Here is a 19,212-nt window from a genome sequence, read left to right as displayed (position 1 = left end):
AGCTGGTTTGTTTCTCTTCTGGATGTTGACATGACCTGCAGCAGCAGCTTTGGACCAATAGTTAAGTTGATTTGAGTGTATAAACTGTATTTTCTTGGTTGTTGTGGGATTGAGGCCTTAAGCCTTACCCTCTCTGTTTATTTACTTCAGGGACTTAATGTATTTCATAATTCCAATGATTTGACTATTTAATAAAACAGATATAATATGCTAATCAGGGAGATGTCGAGGGCATTTTGCTACTCATGGACAGAGTTGTTTCCTACTATTTCCAGAATTTGTGCTACGCTAACCGGCTGAGTCTGACCTCTTTTTACGGTTCCACCATTCGTTCAAACTTTGCCTAGTTAGTGTTTACTAAATGGGACTATAACTATTCTGTTATTTCAATTTACAATTTACAATTATCACATTTAATGCGTGCAACCTTTAATAATAATGGCATCATTTCTAACTTTGATGTAACTGTTGGAGTTCTTTCCGTTGGTAAAAGGGTGTTGGTGCACCGGTGTAATTATGTGGCCGTTTTCTGTGAAAGAAGTGAGGCGGGTGTGTCTGGTGTGTGTATTTATCTGAGAACACAATGACTAATATACCAAGCACTTCAAACAGTGCAGGGTGTAGAAGTCCTGAATTTCAAGACGTGCATAGTCACGTACATTGTTAAATAAACACCTAGAAGGTAGTTAACTGTGTTTTTACTTCATTGTGGAAGTTCAGTACTCCCGTTTGTGTTTGTTCTGTATAAATATTTGCATGCACTTCCTCTATCAAACCTCTCCCTGAGCAACTGATCACTTAACTTCCTTTTTTTTTTACAGACAATGGCCTCCCTGGGTAACATGCTGCCAGAAAAGCAGTTCCAGTGCACCATCTGTCAGCAGGTGTTCACCGACCCGGTCACCACTCCCTGCGGACACAACTTCTGCCAGGCCTGCATCCAGAACGTGTGGGACAGCAGTGAGGCCTGCCAGTGCCCGGCCTGTGACAGACCTTTCACCTCCCGGCCTGAAATAAGCATCAACGCGGCCTTCAAAGAGCTGGCGGACACTTTTAGGCAGGTTACAGTGTGTTCGGTGGCTTCACCGCTGTGTTTGGCCAAACCGGGCGAGGTGGCGTGTGACGTCTGCGCTACGACCTCCATGCAGGTGAGGGCCCTGAAGTCCTGCCTGGTGTGCCTGACCTCGTACTGCGAGGCCCACCTGGAGCCCCACCGGAGAGTCGCCACCTTGAAGATCCACAAGCTGATCGAGCCGATGACCAACCTGCAGGACAGGTTGTGCAAGAAGCACGACAGGCTGCTGGAGATGTTCTGCAGGGACGAGCAGAAGTGCGTGTGCCGGTTCTGCACCGAGACGCAGCACAAAGATCACCAGACCGTTACGATAGAGGACGAGAACCAGAAGAGGAAGGTATGCAGGCCTGGAGTATACTCTGTATTATAAGGGTTTAGGCCAGGGTGTAGGATGTGCGCCACTGAACGAAGCCTCTGCCTCTGCGTTGGCCTTCTTCGTCAGTTTCGCAAACAGAGACTGTTGTCTTGTAAGCGTTGTTTTCAGCCTCCTTAACTTCCTGTTTGCAGACCGCTACCAACCGGAAAGTTCCTTTAAAAGTGTTTGTGGACTTTGGTGAAGTGGCGCTCAGCGTAACATCTTTTACCGCAAATGATGCACACATTTGTCATTCACATTTGTGGCGAAAAAACACCAATTCCTCGTGAAAACAGTATATATTTTTTGCCTTTTATTGATGTGGCTATATTTTCCGGGGTCATTGTCAAATAGTCAGACTGTAATCTCTATCCTTGGTGGTTGGCAATGAAATCCTGAATATTAACTTCTGCATGTACGCGTGTGTCTAATCGTCTCATTTGCTAGTAATGCAGGTGGCAAACTTGCAATCTGCCAACTGAAGGTTTCAATGTATGTTGCTGCTGGTTTAGGTCCAAATAAAGAAGACCGAGGTGGATTTCCAGCAGATGATTCAGGAACGACTGAAGAAAGTGGAGGAGATCAAAAGCTGTCTGAAGCTCAGCAACGTGAGTCCTATAATGGAAATGTTGATCACTGACACAAAGAGTTTGGACTGTTTGTCACCCGTCGTGTTTGACATCATCAACAAATTGTGTCTTAGTGATTCAAAACAATAAAGCAACAGAAAAGTTGCTGACATACAAAAGTAAGGACGTCTTCCTCGACTATCACTCTTTACTGATTTAAAAATACACAGGAAAAAAAAGACAGGGAGACCAATTTATCCAAAAAGCAGCAGCTTCTGTGGACCAGAATGCAATGCAACTACAACGTTTTGGTGTCTGATTAGTCTTTAAACACTTGAATCTAATACTCAAACTAGACTCAAACTTATTGAACACAAGACTGAATCCCTGATTACCAATTGAAAACTTTTCTGGAGCAAATGTGAAAGGCATTTTGGGAAATGTAGGAAATCCCAAACAGCTACGGAGCCCAGATGCACACAACGAAGGTTAAAGGAACTATAGTTTGAGGGTGTAAAAAAATGTTTTTGTCCCCGTCCAGACGAGTGCAGAGAAGGAGACGAAGGAGAGCGACCGTCTCTTTGCCTCTCTGATTCGCTCCGTCGAGGAGAGACAAACTGAAGTCAACGCGGAGATCACGGAGAAGCAGAGAGCCGCAGAGAGGAGGGCAGAGGAGCTCGTCGACGAGCTGCAGCAGGAAATCAATGAGCTGCAGAGGAGAAGCGCTGAGCTGGAGGACTTAAGAGACTCCGAGGACCACCTGAACGTCTTACAGGTTACAATCAACACTTGAACTGTGGTGAAAACAGGGGTTTTCAGAAAAGAAAATGGCTGCCCTGAAGGACTTGAATCTCACTATAAACAGCGTACCCCAGATTTAGAGATAAAAAGGCAGAAAGTTCATCCTGTTTGGCTTTAAAATCAATGCAGTACTCAAATTCATACAGTAATATTGAATATATTCACCGTGTCTCCCTCTGGTAGAAGTCTCCCTCTCTCATGTCACCTCCTCCCACCAGAGAGTGGACGGAGATCACCGTCAACCCTGAACTCTGTGTGGGGGCGGCGAGGGGGGCCCTGTCCAAACTGGGCGTCACCCTGAAGAATGAATTGAAGGGCCAGAAGACGGAAGGTGAAGTGAAATGAAACAGCCCTGTCTCGGTACAGCATGGCACATATTGCAGTGAAACTTATGACACCTTTTAATTCAGCCTTCTTTAAAGTTTCACCAACACTTTTATTTTCCTGACAGAGATGAAGAGGATTCAGAAATATGCAGGTAAGACCTCCCTCAACATAATTACGTAGTTTCAGTGTCAGGTCAAATGTATTTCGGCATATTGAATCGCTTTAAAGCATAAATAAAATGGTGGGATTGGAAACGTTTTCATTGCTGCCCACTTGTGGTTGTGTCCCAGTTTATTTTTTGAATAAAATCCGTACTGATGTTGTAGGAAGGCGGATCAATCTGTATTTTGAGTGACTGGACTAGTGATCTTTAGCAGTAGAAGTGGACATAGAAGAGGTGTTGCAGTAGATTTTGTATTATGCCTGCCCAGAGAAAATCAAATACCCCCGTATTTTTGACCAATTACCTTGAAATCGATATTGTGACGACATTGTATGAATGACTGTTGGTGCTTTTATAAAATACTTACAGAAGAAGATTTTTTATCAATAAATCAGTAAAGGCAAATAATAGAACAGAACAGTTTTTTCATCACTTTACTGTAACTCAACCTTTAAAACAAGGATAAGACAACACTTGTGCCATATTACAATATTTTAAAATCTAAGAGGATATCTGGTCTTGTATCATGATATTGATATAATATCGATACATTGCCCAGCCTATTTTATATACATTTAACTACATTTTATCTCCCCAGTTGATGTGGTTTTAGACCCGGACACTGCCCATCCAAACATCGTCCTGTCAGCTGACGGAAAGCAAGCGGGCCGCGGCGAGCTGATGCACATCGTGCCCGACAACCCCCAACGCTTCGACCCCGTCATCTGCGTCCTGGCCAAGAGAGGCTTCCTCTCCGGGAGGTTCTACTTCCAGGTCAGGGTCTTGATTGATGATGGATTGATTGGAGAACGGTGCTGGGAATCAACTTGAAAGTGTTTCGGAAAACCCTCAAATACTGCAGTTTCCATGTTCAGTGTTTCATATTCTCTCGCATTGTCGTTCAGGTTGCGATGGGGACAAAGACCTTCTGGGACCTGGGCGTGGTCAAGGAGTCCGTCAACAGGAAGGGGATGATCACCTCCAAGCCGGAGAATGGCTATTGGACAGTGCGGCTGAGGGCCGGGGAAGAGTACCGCGCTTTGGACTCCCCCTCGGTCCTTCTTTCCCTCAAGGACAAGCCGCAGGTGGTCGGAGTGTTTACGGATTACGAGGAGGGGACCGTGTCGTTCTTTGACGTGGAGGCCAGGTCTCACATCTACACCTTCACCGGGTGCTTGTTCCCGGGGAGGATCTTCCCCTTCTTCAGCCCGGGTGTTTTCGATGAAGGGAGAAATACAGCGGCATTGGTTATCTCAGATGTTAATCATCTTTAACCTGATCATGAGACGTAGACTTGAGGATGAGCGTTCTGAAGCTGCAAGAAAGATTTCGTCTTGCAGAACTGATTCAGTATTTGATAATAAGTCTTGTCTTCTCTGTATCAGGGTTTCTACTGAGCATACACCAGCAGGTCTCAAAGGTTATAAATCAGTCCCGTCCAATACATTGATACTGGGCCGTACCTTGTACCCCCTCAGCCCCCCTGAGACCTTTGAACAATTCATAATAATACAGCAACAAAAAACAGTATGACATATTAGCATAACATGTATTTAACATTACATTACATTGACATTAGATAGACAATGTCACATTTCTGACTACAGCTTTAACCGTTCTGATCAAAAATGTTGTGAGAACAATGTCGACCAGCATGTTTCAATCTGTGTTTCTATGGTGATTTGTTTACAAAATAAAGAAACTAGTTTTACCCTGGACCCAGAAACCTTCTCTGTTTTGCAAAAATCTTTGCATCAGTTCAGACCGACCGGCCATGTTTCCATGTGCTTTGCATTCTTAGAGGAGATACGGCAAACCATGCAGGGAGGATAAGGACGGACGCATTCAGTAAGACGCTTTAATAAGCAGTGCACTACTCTACTCTGCTCTACTATGACTAAGCCAGTGTCTGTGCACGATGATATTTTAATAACTCGGTGCTGACAATACCTGGTGCTGAGGCATGGAGTGGCCTCATCAACAAGGCCCGGCCCACTGACTCTGACTCTTTTCCCTCCCCCAATAGACGTTGTAAAACTGTTCAGCTCTTTCATTCAAAAAAGATACATTGAACTTAATTTTTGTAGTGTTTTTTTAATATCTTATCTTTTATATCCGTTGTTAAAATGCTAATATTGATTAGTGCAGCATTTGTCTGTGTCTGCTGATGCATGTTGTTTGACAGCAGGTCGCTTATATATAAAACTCTACTTTCCTCAGAATCAAAGAGAGCTGGCTGACAGAAAAAAATGTGGATTTTTGCATCATCGTGTGAATTGGCAGTGAGGAGGTTAGATAGGGAGATGTCTTGAGGGAAAAAACAGGCCGGCCTCCTGTTTTGAATATTCAAGATGTGTTGTTTTAAAATGCAGAATCAAGATGCAAAAAACAAGCGACGACTAGTTGGGTTCTCTTGCTAGAGAGATTCTTCTTTCTCCATCACAGGTGAGTTTCATTATCATCACAATAATATAACGATATTTATGGTGGCTTGAATTACCGTTTTTCCTTAATTTGTCTAGAATATATATATATTTTTGTTCATACGCTGTTTTATTTTCTTATAGAAACTGAAGACCATGGAGAGGAGATTGTTTGGCATTCTAGTACTCTCAGGTGAGGTAGTGATGAGCATCAACAATATGCTCTTATTAATCCTTACCAACAGTGCATTTCAGATGACTAAGCACATAAACTGTGAGCTCTAATGCCTTTACTTTGCATGGTGCATTGGTTACTCAAATACTGTACAATTTTGGGGTATTGTACTTTACTCGAGGGACATTTATTTATTTATTTCAACCCTTGTCCACAGGTCTGTGCCACTTCACATCCTCTCTTTATCATCGTCAGTACAACTTCATCAATGAAGCCAAAACTTGGCTTGATGCCCGCCAATACTGTAGAGACAAACACACTGATTTGGCCACCATCAACAACGAGGAGGACCTGCAGAAACTACCTCCGATTGAGTCTGGGGTCTCACATGTCTTCTTAGGTTTGTACAGAATTTGGGGTTGGTCGCTGTCGGACGCCGATGACTACAAAGAGGGAGAAAAGGCCTACTGGAAGTGGAGAAGTAGTGAACCTTTAGCAAAACAACATCATTGTGGGAGCATTGCAGGGACTGGAGAATGGTTTGCTACGAACTGCAGCAACAGTTTGAACTTCTCCTGCTACGACGGTAAGAATGTGTTTATTATGTTGTATAGGTGATGCTCTGCGGTCTAAGCACTGTGATGACTTGTTATGAAAAGTTAAGGACATTTTGACAAAGAAATTCATATCATCGGCAGCTTGTTGAGTTTGTCAGAATGTCTATCTGGTCTCATGTTGTAATATTTTACTACATTATAGTGCAGCATTTTATATGTATATATTTAAGTTTTGGTATACTAACATTATTGTGGACAGCATGACAACCAATTCAATTCATTTAATTTTTGTTTCAATGACTAACTGACTATTTTCTTGTCATTTGCAGGATCCAAAACTGATCCCTCTGACAGGTTTTCTCTGGGGGACGGCACCATGACCTGGCCCGCTGCTCAGACTTACTGCAGGGAGCGGCACACAGACCTGGCCAGGGTGAGGAACCAGCTTGAGAATGAGGCACTGCAGGTGATGGCGAAGGAGGACCCGGTCTGGATCGGGCTGATGGGGACGTCCTGGGCGTGGTCCGATGGGGGCGAACCCTCGTTCACACCCTGGAGGCCACTGAAGCCCTCGTCAAACGGTGACTGTGCCGTACTTGAGGTCAACAGCGAACCTCCCGGAATGATCGACTGGGATTGTGCTGAGGAACTGCCCTTTTTCTGCTACTCTGGTAAACAACACACCCTATGATGTTTACTGTAGAAATCTATATGTCTATTTATGAGCACTACACATCACAAGGCATTTATAAAGCAATTAGGAATGACCCCTCAGAGTGCATTATCACTCTTATACCGTGGACACAGGCAGCCTGTGTTTAACAGCCCAGTATCATGCAGTTCATGCAATAAATAATATACCGTTCACTCTTATATTCTGTCCAGATCCAATGAGGAAACAGTTGGTGAGACTGAAGCTGACCGCCTACTCCTCCGTGGACATGACGTACCCTGCTGTGATGGAGTCAATCTTAAAATGGGTGACGTTTACATTCAACCTTTGAGGAATTTCTGACAGCTTGTGTGAATTCATAAAATTTCACTTTATGTTCAACAACCGTCCCTCTAACCCGTGATGAAAAAGATTAGCAATGTCACCTTTCGTGTGTCTTTCCTGCTCCGTAGGTGGAAAAGAAGCTGAGCGATAAAGGAGCGACTAAAGATGTCAAACTGAGCTGGAGGAAGCTTCCGGAGAAGGAGGAAAACCTCAACGAAGAGCCAGAAGAACCAATTGAAGTAGTGTGTGTTCCGTAATTCACACAACCCTTTTTGATGTTTTGATATCTGCATAATAGATACTTCTTATTTTAATATTATATAATGGCAGTTTTCTCTTACATTTTCTGTTGCTCTCAGTTAATCTCTGCATATTCTAATTAATGCTAGTTTATATTAAGAGTTTATTATATCCATTGTGTTCAGTTTGCTGTGATAAAACCATAGAATTTATAACTTTTTGCCCAAAGACAGACGGATTGTATTTGTCCAAGCAGAGACAGCATTTGCAATCAAATTTGAAACTTAGCATCTGCTTTGCATCCCTAATGTTAGATGTTGTCGATAGACAAAACATTTCTATGTGTCTTTGCATCCTGGTGCTTAGAGGGATCAGCCATGCCAGTGAAATAAATTAAATCAGACTGCTCTTTGAAGGGAAGATGTAATTTGATCAAAAATTCATCTGATTGGACCTCTATGTTGCTTATGTTTATTATTTATTATTTAAATGTCACACAAACATTTGTAGTGCTTTACACAATAAAATATATAAAGATTATCATACGTGTGTGTGTGTGTGTGTGTGTGTGTGTGCGTGTGCGTGTGTGTGTGTGTGTGTGAGACAAATATATATATATATAGGTAATATCGTAATTTAGCAAATTGCTTGCTGCTATATTGATATCAAGAATGTGAAATACAGCTCTTTAAATGTACTGCTGTAAAATAAGAGCTCAAATGTTTTAAGATTGGAACAATGGAGGCCGTAAAATACCCGTGAAAAGGTATTAAACCTCCTCTAGATCAGGGGTTCTTAACCTTTTTGACCTCGGGGCCCAACTTTTCAAGTACAAAGTGTCCCGGGGCCCATTCAAATATTAACACTATTAGTTTAACTAATTGATCTCACTCTTGGTTTGATTTGTATTCAATAACTATATTGTTACCTGTTCAACTCCACCCCTATTTTGGAGCAAAATCGCCTAAAATGACATACCCAAATTAAAATGGCTGTAGCTTCTGAACCACTGTGACTATATGCATCAAAAGTGTCAGAAAACCTGTAGGTCATATAGAAACAGAGCAGTGGGCCTTTGGAGTCAGTAAAAATTGAAGATTTTTGTCCGCATAAAATAAAAAAGTATCTTTCAGTATAAATAACTGCCTGTGGCTGTATCTGTACAGGTAAATGACAGTATAGGGCTGTAACTACACTATCAGTGAACAACTGCCTCAAATTTGAAGAAGATTGGACAAAGTATGATGATTCTACAGTGTTTCTTCCATGAATCGTGTAATGTTTATGATTCATTAAATGATTTAACACTGCTGCCCTCTAGTGGTTAAATCGTGTAATGTTTATGATTCATTAAATGATTTAACACTGCTGCCCTCTAGTGGTTAAATCGTGTAATGTTTATGATTCATTAAATGATTTAACACTGCTGCCCTCTAGTGGTTAAATCGTGTAATGTTTATGATTCATTAAATGATTTAACACTGCTGCCCTCTAGTGGTTAAATCGTGTAATGTTTATGATTCATAAAATGATTTAACACTGCTGCCCTCTAGTGGTTGAATCGTGTAATGTTTATGATTCATTAAATGATTTAACACTGCTGCGCTCTAGTGGTTAAATCATGTAATGTTTATGATTCATTAAATGATGTAACACTGATGTAACACTGCTCCGGTCTGTCTTTGTTCATCCTGCATCGCTCTGTTCTGTTCTTTAATGTAACGTTACTGGAGCGACGGAGTCTCTCCCAGCTGTTAGCAGACTGTTGTGCTAGCAAGCAGGCTCGCTCACGAGCTGTACCCAGCATGCAGTTCGGCGGTGAAATTTTATAAATGTACAATTATTAGTGTTACAAATTGTTTATGTGTCACAGACTGTTGTGTGCTGTTGTGTTTTTCTCTGTTAAAGAGCATTAGTTGTGGGTTGTTAATTGTTGTGTTATAAAGTTATGACCATGACTAGGGTTCCCTCTCAATACATATAAAACAACTAGCGCTGACCGCTGTGCGTTAGCAGCAAAGAATACATTTAGCTGCCTGTTGAAAGCAGACAGCTGTTGTTTTGGCTATGCACCGATATAACGGTGTGTGAATAATTCATATCATACGGGAAATTAAAACCGGTATACTGCCCAGCTCTAGTCTTTATTATAGATTGGACAATTTTGTACTAATATTTGACGGGCCGGATTAAAAAGCCCAACGGCCTTAGTTTGCCCATTCCTGGGCTAGCGGCTAGCTGAGTGTCTTCTTCTGCTTATTGTAGCTTGTTAAACAACTGACTGACGCATTACCGCCACCAGGTGGTGGGAAGCTATATTGTAACTGAGCGTCTCATGGAGAACAGTAATATCTCTGGTGTCTTCAATTGATAACGGCCCACAGGTGCAAAACTGAAGGTTTTTTGCGGCCCTCTAGGTGGCGTTCGCGGCCCCATCGTGGGCCGCGGCCCCATGGTTAAGAATCACTGCACTAGAGGACGATGTGTATTAGTATTGGAACGCGGCCCTGGCTGTCTAACCTCTCAACGGCCCAACGGTGCCTGTGAACCCGCCCATCGACCAACCCAGCCCACCGCTCATTATTGGTCGAGCGCGCTTGTCCATCACAGCCGTGACTCAGATCCCCCTAGTCACGTGACAAGATGTTTTCGTTATTTCACTTCCGCCCTCAGTGTTCTCACCGCGGTGTCATGTGGATGTCAGAAAGCCGACCTCACTTGACAGGCTTTTAGGGGTTGAAATCTCCGCAGCGACGCCATCAAAACATCCCAGGATTACCTTCTTCTTCGGCTCTTGTTGAGGCCGGGGTGTGGTGGTGGTAGATGGACGGTGAACGGTCTCCGCTGCTGGCCGAGCAGCACGACGTCTCTCCCGGCGGCAGCTCGCATGGATATCCGTCAAAGCCACAGAGTATGTCAGCTGTTTGCCTTTCTAGCTAGCTAGCACGACACATCACCGATCACACGTTTTATCTGTTGTTAATAAAGTTTAGCAACGTTTTTTAGGCTGCCACACTGCAGTGACAGCGAAGCCAAATATATATATATATATACTATATTATACTTTATATATTATATTATATACACACTATATAATAAGCAGTGGTGGAAGAAGCTGCAAAAGCAAGGAAATAATAACAATAACAGAAATAATGTAATAAAATAAAATACGATACAAATAAACAAATAAATAAAATAATAATAATAATATATATATATATATATATATATATAAATATATATATATATTAAGTAAAATCAACAAATAAAACGGAAAAGCAACGACATCACATGAAAGCCAGTCGGTCAAAATGTGTTTTAAGAATTAATTTAAAAGAGATTACTGATTCTGCGAGCCTTATTTTATATGTACATATTATGAGCAGATTATACTCAACGTACAACGTTCCCTGATATTGTTTTAGTATTGTATATTAGGTTTTAGGTTATTACTGATGCTTATGTTGCATTGCACTACTGTAGACTTACACTTCATCCTCCAGTTTATCAGAAACATTCAAATAATAATCACATTTGAAAAGAGGAAGGGTGCGAAAAAGTATCTGATAAGTAACGAAATGTAGTAAAAAGTACAATATGTCCCTCTGAGATGAAGTAATGAGTATAGAACTATAGTGTCGTTCCCACCCTGCAGTAAGTAATGTGAAGCTGAGCTCTTCTTCTTCTTCTCTCTTCTTGTGTTGTTTCTTAATAAGTCTGTTTCACACCCTTTCTCCTTCCCTTCCTGTGTTACACTCGATAAAGTTTAGCCTTCGGGTGTGTCACACACTGATAACACTGATACACATTATTTGACCAATACATGACTCAGTGTAAGTTGTGAGTATATCAGCTGTGATGAGGTTCCTGCAGGAAACCCTGGATTTGTTTATCTTGCTTACTTATTCTTTTGCTCAGACTACAACACACAGAGTCTTCAGCCATGTGGACTCTTTGTGTTGGTATTCATGTGTAACTAAACTGTCTCCTCCAGGTCTGTCGCCGTTCCCCAGCTCGGTGGCCCCCGGTGAGCCTCCGCCCCCTTACTCGCTGCAGGGCAGCCCGGACAGCGGCAGCGCTCCGGTCATCAGCTGCCGGGTCTGCCAGAGCGCCATATCGGTGGAGGGCAAGACGCACCAGCACGTGGTGAAGTGCAGCATCTGCAACGAAGCCACGGTGAGCCGCACAGGAGGAGGAGTCAGGGTCGCATCCAATCTCCCCCTAACCCATAAAACAACACCCGTCCTGATCCTGTCTCTATCTGTCTCTCTGTCTCTCACTCTCTCTCTGTCTCTCTCTCTCTGTGTGTCTCTCTCTCTGTCTCTCTGTATCATACGGTAGCATAGAAATTGTTTGTATTGTATGTTTATACATTAATTATATACCTTTGTTTTTGCTGCTGCAGCAGTTTAGTTTTTACATTTTTATCTAATGTAAAATCAGATCAAAATATAATAACAAAGGAGTTTTGTTAGGTCTTCACCATGTTTTCACAGAGCTGAAAGCGTCTGAATGTTCAGAACGACTGCAGTCAGGAACCATAAAACATCAGTGATGCACCAGCCAGACTCGTTTTTCCTGTCTCAGGAAGTCTTCTCAAGAATTTCTGCTGATGAGCTCAAAACTGAACTGCTGAAAACTATTTAAACTCCGTGATGGTTGTCACGTTTCCTTATTCTTCTCTCCTTCTCGTTTCGTCATCCGCACCTCTCTGTAGCCGATAAAGAACGCCCCTGTTGGAAAGAAGTACGTCCGCTGTCCGTGTAACTGTCTCCTGATCTGCAAAGTCACGTCGCAGAGGATCGCCTGTCCACGACCGTACTGGTGAGACGCACAAACACTGTGGGGTTATGTTTCAGAGAATTTGAATGTGTTTTTGGACGTCTGGATCTTGAGTTATCACAGAAACAAACGTTAGCAGCTCGACTCTGAGCCCCTCCGGGACGTCCCGTGTCCATCGAGCAGCGTCGTAGAAACCCAGATTTTAAAGAAGAGAAGAGGAGACCTCTGAGGTAAAAACCTCCTGAACGATCAACACTGAAGGGGGAGAGCTGACTGCAATAAAGACTACAACTCCCATGATCCCACGCTGCTTCACGACGTCGCCAAACTCCGTCTTTTGTTATTGTTTTCATTGAGAGACCGCTAGCGGCAGAAAATGACATATTACGCGTTTAAAAGTCTTCAAAGTTCAGACAGTGAAAACACTAATTATAAAATCAACCTGCTTTCCTCACACTTCTCTAGTTTCTTATACAGTTTAAGTTGTAGTTGTTTAAAATGCTCACGGTTTCTTTAATATTTTTATTTCTTTTACCAGTAAACGCGTCATAAACCTGGGACCAGTTCACATCGGCAGAGAAAGTCCTGAACCGCAGCATCAGCCCGTCGGCATCAGGATCATCTGTGGACACTGCTCCAATACATTCCTGGTAGGACACACACACACACACACACACTGATGACATTGATTATAACTGACGGTGCAAATTTCACTTCTTTATTTTTTCTTCTATGTAATTATTCAACGTTTCACTTCCTGTTTCTCTTCCAGTGGACGGAGTTTTCAGACCGGACCTTGGCCCGATGTCCACACTGCCGAAAAGTGTAAGAGCCTCAACAATTCCCCTTAAAAACGGTCCCACCAACCATCTCTCTGTTTCGACTATTAAAATGTTATTCTGCCTTTTTATTTCCAGCTCTTCTATTGGTCGGCGGTACCCCAGGAGGAGGAGCCTACTGTGCTTCCTGCTGTTTGTTGTCCTCGTCGCCTCCACTGCAGGACTTCTGGTGCGTGTGAAGACATTTGAGTAACTTCAATTATTCAGAGGAACTCCTAAAATGCTTGTGAAACAAACTGCAGTCTTGATTTTGCTTTTACGGTTTTCATAATTTCAAGTTTTTGGCTAGTTTTTGAGTGGGCTGTAAAGTAAATTTGGTGATAATCTGTGTGTTCAGGTTGGTACGTGGAAGCCCGCCCAGAGCTCTAAAGGGATCTACGTCTCGTGGGTGCTGCTGATCCTGCTTGCTCTGTTCACCATGGCAAGAACCATCTACTGGAGGTGTCTGAAAATCAGTGACCCCATATCCAACATCACGTAGAGAGAGAGAGAGAGAGAGAAGGGGGGGGGGGGGGAGAAGGAAGGAAGGGAGGTAGGTAGGTGAGAGGGGAAGTGGATGAAGAGAAGGAGGGGAAAGAGTTGAGATACAGACGAGACAAAGAGAGAAGAAAAGATGTTGAAAGTCAAACTCCACATTCATGCCAGATTGGATTTACGGTGCCAATTGACCCTCTGCTAAGCCCCGCCCCCCACTTCTACTCCATCAAGCTGTCCTAATTGAAATGCGAATAAGTGTTTTCTGAGAAAAGCAGACGGAAGTGTGTTTGAAGGATGTATCCTTACTCGGCACTGAAAACTGTTTAAAAAGATAAAGATAGAAGCTGAAGCTACAGTTCTTCCAACTAAAAGTATCACTATTACGCAATATCTAACCACGACTAGTTCAGAATCCACAAAAGCAGCCTGAAGATGAAGACCACGAGAGTCTACGAAACAGAGCCGGGTAGTTGTCGGACCCTGGTCGGAGCTGGCTGATGCTACGCTATGATTGGCCAGTCTGCGTTAAAGGGGCGGAACTTAGCGAAGGGTCGATTGTCCGAAACTCTTCATTATAAGCGCGACATGTTTTTTGTTTTTTTGGGGGTTAAATGAAGAGAAAAAGAAAGATGGTAGTTTGAGATAAAAGACGGACAAAGCTAGAGAAAGAAATGTGTTTTAAATGATTTGTTTTTGACCTGGTAGTCTTATCAAATGTTGGTAGAATATGTTGTTTCAAAGCCTGGTGCTGCTGTTAAATTCACAACAATATAATGTAAACAGGTTGTAACTTCTGTGAACTACAATTATATGAAATCTTAGTTTCCTCCAGAGAAATACAACAATAGCAAATATAAAACAGTGAAGCCCTGGGAGGTGTTCTAGTGAGACGCTGAGCTGTATAATCAAACCAAATGGGCGGGAAATCAATAATGAACCCGAATCACAGAGTACTGTGAGGAACAATATGTGTTATTCTTTAAATTATTATTCTCTCTACACTAGAAAATAAAATCTATTTTTTTTTTTGTCGTTAAATGTTGTTGGGAAAGGCAAATATTGGTTTGAGAGTTTAAAACAAATTAGAAAAGGTTGATGACCTCACGTCTGTACGGTAAGCTTAGCTTAGCATGAAAACATGGAAACAAAAGGTAACGGCTCACTATTTAACATGTTACATCTAATTTGTCTAAAACTGTAAGTGTTAAAATATAATGTGCTTTTTGGGGCATAACACAAGATAATATGATGAGGGAAATGTAATTGATAGAGGATGTATATCAATTAATTGACATTAATTGAGAGTAAGCAGCATTCAGATCATCTCACACATGGATTTTGGGGCATTTTGATTTAATGTGCTTGTGTTTGAAAATAATTCATATCAAAGAATTCTTCATATTCCGCTAAACTTTTAACTTAAAAAAGTTCCGTTTTACCTGTTTTGAGGCACTTTAAGAAATGACTTGAAGACTTCACACAGAATGGTTTATTTAAGCATCTTCTCTCTTTTTTTAAAGTCGCATCTGTCTCGCTTGAATCAAACTGAATTTGCGCTGACGCACCATTAAAAACCAGTCGGTGTCTCGTTCTCTATTGAAGTGTAAATATTTGCGGATTTATTTTGGACTGTACAGACTTATCAGACCTGTTGCCCCCCCCCCCCCCCCCCCCCCCTTGTGGCTGGTTAATGTAAGTACTCGCTGACCTGTGAAACACGTTGTACTGATGTACTACTAATGTATGATTTTGTCAATATTATTCCGGTGGCTAGATTTTCTTTTTTGTATATTGTGAAACAATAATACTTTTAACAACGTCCTCTGACTCAAATGTCTCTTATTTTTAATTATGTGTATGATGAGTTTTATGCAATTTTTGTCAAATATTCTGTGTTTCATATTCACAATCTGCATATCAAATTAGTACCAAGAAACAACCAGCAGTATTGAAAGTAAAGGTTCTTACTTTTGGTCCCGTTTGTGCCTCCTGACGGCTAAATTCTCACGCATGAACTCACCAAAAGTTGTGTTTTGTTTTAATAATATAAAGTTAACTCTTCGGTTACCTGCTGACTCACTGTAAAATATCTTGAGGCTGTAAAACTAATCTTGCAAATAATCTTGATTGTTGTAGTCTCCAAGAAGGTTACAATTATTTCTTTATTTCAATATCGCAATAAATACGGAATTCCCATTCTAAATTTACTCTATTATTTAATTCTTCACAGCTTTAACTTTAAATCAACTTAAATGTTGAAAAGTATTTGTATTTATATGCAACATTAGTAAGCCTTATTTTGTCCACCTTTACAACTTAAATCTCATTTCTATCTTTGTTGTTAAATATGTATAAGATGTTGGTAAAGCAGACTTTTCTTTCTATGTACTTACCACTTAGAACCACTAGAGGTCAGCATTAAGTCAGGCAGTGAGGGACAGGACACCAACAGCAACCAAAACAATTTATATTATCTCATAAAGTTTAAGATCTTTTGTCTATACATGTTCTTATTCATACTGATTCATAAATATACTGGAACTATTTGATATTTATGTTTGTGCTTAGTCGGCGTGGCTCTAATTTAGCTCAATTTCAGTTTATCAGGAATCACAAATGTGGTATCAATCCTCAGGACTCTGGTGATCTGGTGCAACTGATCCCTGAACATTTCCACCTGTAAAAACCCAGGCGACAACCTCCGGTTCTGAAGAGTGAGGCCACTGCAGAAGTGCGTTAAACTTGCGTTCTTTCTAACGGCCAGCAGGGGGCGACTCCTCTGGTTGTTTAGAAGTCTGTGAGTCCCTGAGTTTCTGGGCTCTGGGGAGAGGTTTCTCACTTGTCGGCCATAATCTCTGGTGTCGACACCCTCATCAGATAAATGAGTCGGCGTCTTTGCACTTCTTGTTCCCTCATCTCGAAGTGGGTTTTTGGTTCAATGCTTGAAGTTAGGTCTGTGGTTTATGCAACCATAAAAGATTCACACTTCGAACATGTTTGCCACAGAGCTTATTTTCTGCAATAACCTAAAATCCAATGGGAACATCCCATTAACGTTTTTGTCAAGGGAGCCAGTGCGATGCTAACGTATGGGTTGGCCCACAAAGATACGTCAACCCTGCAGCACTTGCAATTTTATAGCGGGTTATAGCAGCTAACTTTGTTACCCGATGTCCCGGCACATGTGCTTTTTAAGAGAAATAAAATGAGTAAAACTTATAGTAGAAAGTGATATTTTGTGACCCCTCCTTTTATTAGTGAGCTTACAGACACCCTCATCTAATGTCCTTGCTCTCCCTCTCTCTCTCTCTTGCCCTCAAGACTCTCTCGCTCGCTTCTTTCTATTTCCCCACCTCTCTCTCTCTCTCTCTCTGCCTCTCTCTCTCCGTCTCTCTGCCTCTCTCTCTCTCCGTCTCTCCGTCTCTCCAGCTGCCGGCTCAGAGGGAAGTGTGTCGTCTCGTGCAGCGTTTCTCCCAAAGATTCTCCTTCCAGTCTCCTTCCTGCTCAAATCCCACTGATGGCTTTAAGCCCTCAGGAACGCTCGAGTTCTGGAACACCTGGGTTGAAATTCCGGAATACTGGAGGACTTGAGACTTGAGAAGACTTATTTTCTTACTTTTGCTCTTTTTTCAAGAGTTGATTTATTGCACCCCATGAAAGCAGATCCTTTGCCTTAATTTTCCAGGACTGCGGGTGGATTTTGTTACATCGGGAATTCTTGCCCCTCATTTACTTTTGTATGAAACTTCTTTTCGTAACAAAATAGCTTCTTCATTTTGGGGATTTACCTTTGGATTTGGAGGCGTGACATGCTTTCAACGAAGAAATAAATCAGACTCAAAAGTAGACGTGTGTGATTAAAGCCATTGAGTAAGTGTGTTGTTTGTATGTCTGTGTGTGTTTTCGGCCATGCTGGAGGAAAAGAAGGCCCGGGCTTCTCTGCAACAGAGCTCGCCGGACGCAGGTCACCCAAAAGGGCCGAAGACCAACAGCAGCGCCGGTGACCTGCTCGCTGGTAAAACCGAGCACATCTCAAACGGCAGCGACGCCTTCGACCCCGCACGCCGGTAAGGACAACAATATTACCAACTTTAACTTATTAACTTAATTAGGCCATTTCCTAGCCAGAACAATGGGGTTGACACTGTGTTGTCTTCTATCCACACTGACCACATTCCTGCATGGCCATGTGTGCATATGGGGCAATTAGCAAGTGTGATATAGTCCTCTGGTATTAACCCGCTGACCCGGCAGCTAAAACAAGAAGACAACTGTGTGTTTGAGTGTTATCTATGTATGTATGCATGCATGTGTGGGTGCCTCATGTGTCTAAATCCAAAGCTTAAAAAGTTTTCCTCAACTATGCATATCAGACATACTGCCAAGGGCACGAAATACCACCGCACACATGTTGCTGAATCTTGTCCGATGGCAGAATGTGACAGGAACAGGTTTCTAGACATTTACACAAAGTGATTTTTAGCTTTGATTTATTGATTAATCCAAGATGGAGCTGCACCATTCAAACCAGTCTTACACCATAAATATTGCTTTTAGGTGTATGTGATCCAAACCATGTACAGAAACATACCCGTCATATTTAGCTACTTCTTCTAGTGGTCGTGACAGAAAACGTTTAAAGTCAGTCTTGTTTGGCTTAGATTACACAATCCTTGAATTCGTAATGGGGTGAAATAGATACATTCTGATTTGCACTGAGAAAACAGACTGAGCCGTGCCCGTTCAAAGCACGTAACCATTCAGAATGTGTTCCCTGTTGCGGCGTAAAGGTTTGCTTGGCACCTGAAAGTGCTGCTTGCTCATCAGGAAGAGCGCCGGGCTTTGAGGAAAATTTGTGGCCGAACAGTAGAATCACTTAAATGTCCGTCACGTGATGCCATGAGGCCCAAAACTTACATTGGGAAAGAGACGTCTGTAATTCAGCCGATAAGTGTGTTTGAGGTAAATCAACTCCCCAGCAGGAACCCTTGAATAGCCATTATTTAACATCATTATTATCACCATCGGGGTTAAATTCTATACTAGTAAATCCAACTTTCTTTGCTTCATGCACCGCTGAGCAACTTGAATCCTTTTTCTCTCCATGCATCCACGGTTGACTCCAGGGAGGTGCAGAAGAGTTCGGTTGTAAATTCAGCATCCAGCAGCCAAAGTGAACTGCAGTCATTGAGCGGCTGCAGTCACATGCTGAAGCTCCGCCACAAAGCACTGTGTATTTGGTTATTCACAGTTTATTAAAGTACTAGACTAGACATTACTTTTTAAGAAAACGAGTCATGTTTTTTTAGACTCTTACTAAAAAGCTAACTACGATTAATTAACGTTGGTTGTACAAAGTCCTGAGCTGTTAATTCCAAAAAAAGCTTTTAATAGTTTTCCTCGAACAGCCGGGTCGCTAGACAGGCGTTTAT

General features: G+C 42.1%; 2 protein-coding genes across 2 annotated transcripts; both read left to right on the top strand.

Moving 5' to 3' along the window:
* On the top strand, positions 1 to 5,016 carry LOC142950812 (E3 ubiquitin-protein ligase TRIM39-like). Its single transcript, XM_076092418.1, has 8 exons — positions 1 to 60; positions 822 to 1,412; positions 1,943 to 2,038; positions 2,541 to 2,774; positions 2,984 to 3,131; positions 3,252 to 3,278; positions 3,889 to 4,064; positions 4,196 to 5,016. The coding sequence occupies exons 1-8, from the start codon at positions 31 to 33 to the stop codon at positions 4,562 to 4,564; spliced, it is 1,671 nt and encodes a 556-aa protein (XP_075948533.1). The 5' UTR covers positions 1 to 30; the 3' UTR covers positions 4,565 to 5,016.
* A 5,320-nt stretch (positions 5,017 to 10,336) lies between these two features.
* LOC142950811 (type I phosphatidylinositol 4,5-bisphosphate 4-phosphatase-A-like) lies at positions 10,337 to 15,601 on the top strand. Its single transcript, XM_076092417.1, has 7 exons — positions 10,337 to 10,593; positions 11,677 to 11,858; positions 12,400 to 12,506; positions 13,003 to 13,114; positions 13,237 to 13,289; positions 13,382 to 13,472; positions 13,641 to 15,601. Exons 1-7 carry the CDS (start codon positions 10,506 to 10,508, stop codon positions 13,782 to 13,784), a joined length of 777 nt encoding a protein of 258 aa, XP_075948532.1. The 5' UTR covers positions 10,337 to 10,505; the 3' UTR covers positions 13,785 to 15,601.
* Positions 15,602 to 19,212: the final 3,611 nt, after the last annotated feature.

The sequence above is a fragment of the Anarhichas minor genome, unplaced genomic scaffold (assembly GCF_050575085.1).
Source record: "Anarhichas minor isolate MPS153535 unplaced genomic scaffold, ASM5057508v1 ptg000016l, whole genome shotgun sequence".
NCBI classification, from domain to species: Eukaryota; Metazoa; Chordata; class Actinopteri; order Perciformes; family Anarhichadidae; genus Anarhichas; species Anarhichas minor.
The sequence above is the reverse complement of the archived record's forward strand: the minus strand, read 5'-3'. Positions and strand labels throughout refer to the sequence as shown.

Coding starts and splice junctions, on each gene's coding strand:
- LOC142950812 (XM_076092418.1), top strand. CDS start 31: ATGACCTGCAGCAGCAGCTTTGGACCAATA. Junction 3,132..3,251: donor GAAGGGCCAGAAGACGGAAG/GTGAAGTGAAAT, acceptor TTTTCCTGACAG/AGATGAAGAGGATTCAGAAA. Junction 4,065..4,195: donor CCGGGAGGTTCTACTTCCAG/GTCAGGGTCTTG, acceptor ATTGTCGTTCAG/GTTGCGATGGGGACAAAGAC.
- LOC142950811 (XM_076092417.1), top strand. CDS start 10,506: ATGGACGGTGAACGGTCTCCGCTGCTGGCCGAGCAGCACGACGTCTCT. Junction 13,115..13,236: donor ACTGCTCCAATACATTCCTG/GTAGGACACACA, acceptor TTTCTCTTCCAG/TGGACGGAGTTTTCAGACCG. Junction 13,473..13,640: donor CCTCCACTGCAGGACTTCTG/GTGCGTGTGAAG, acceptor CTGTGTGTTCAG/GTTGGTACGTGGAAGCCCGC.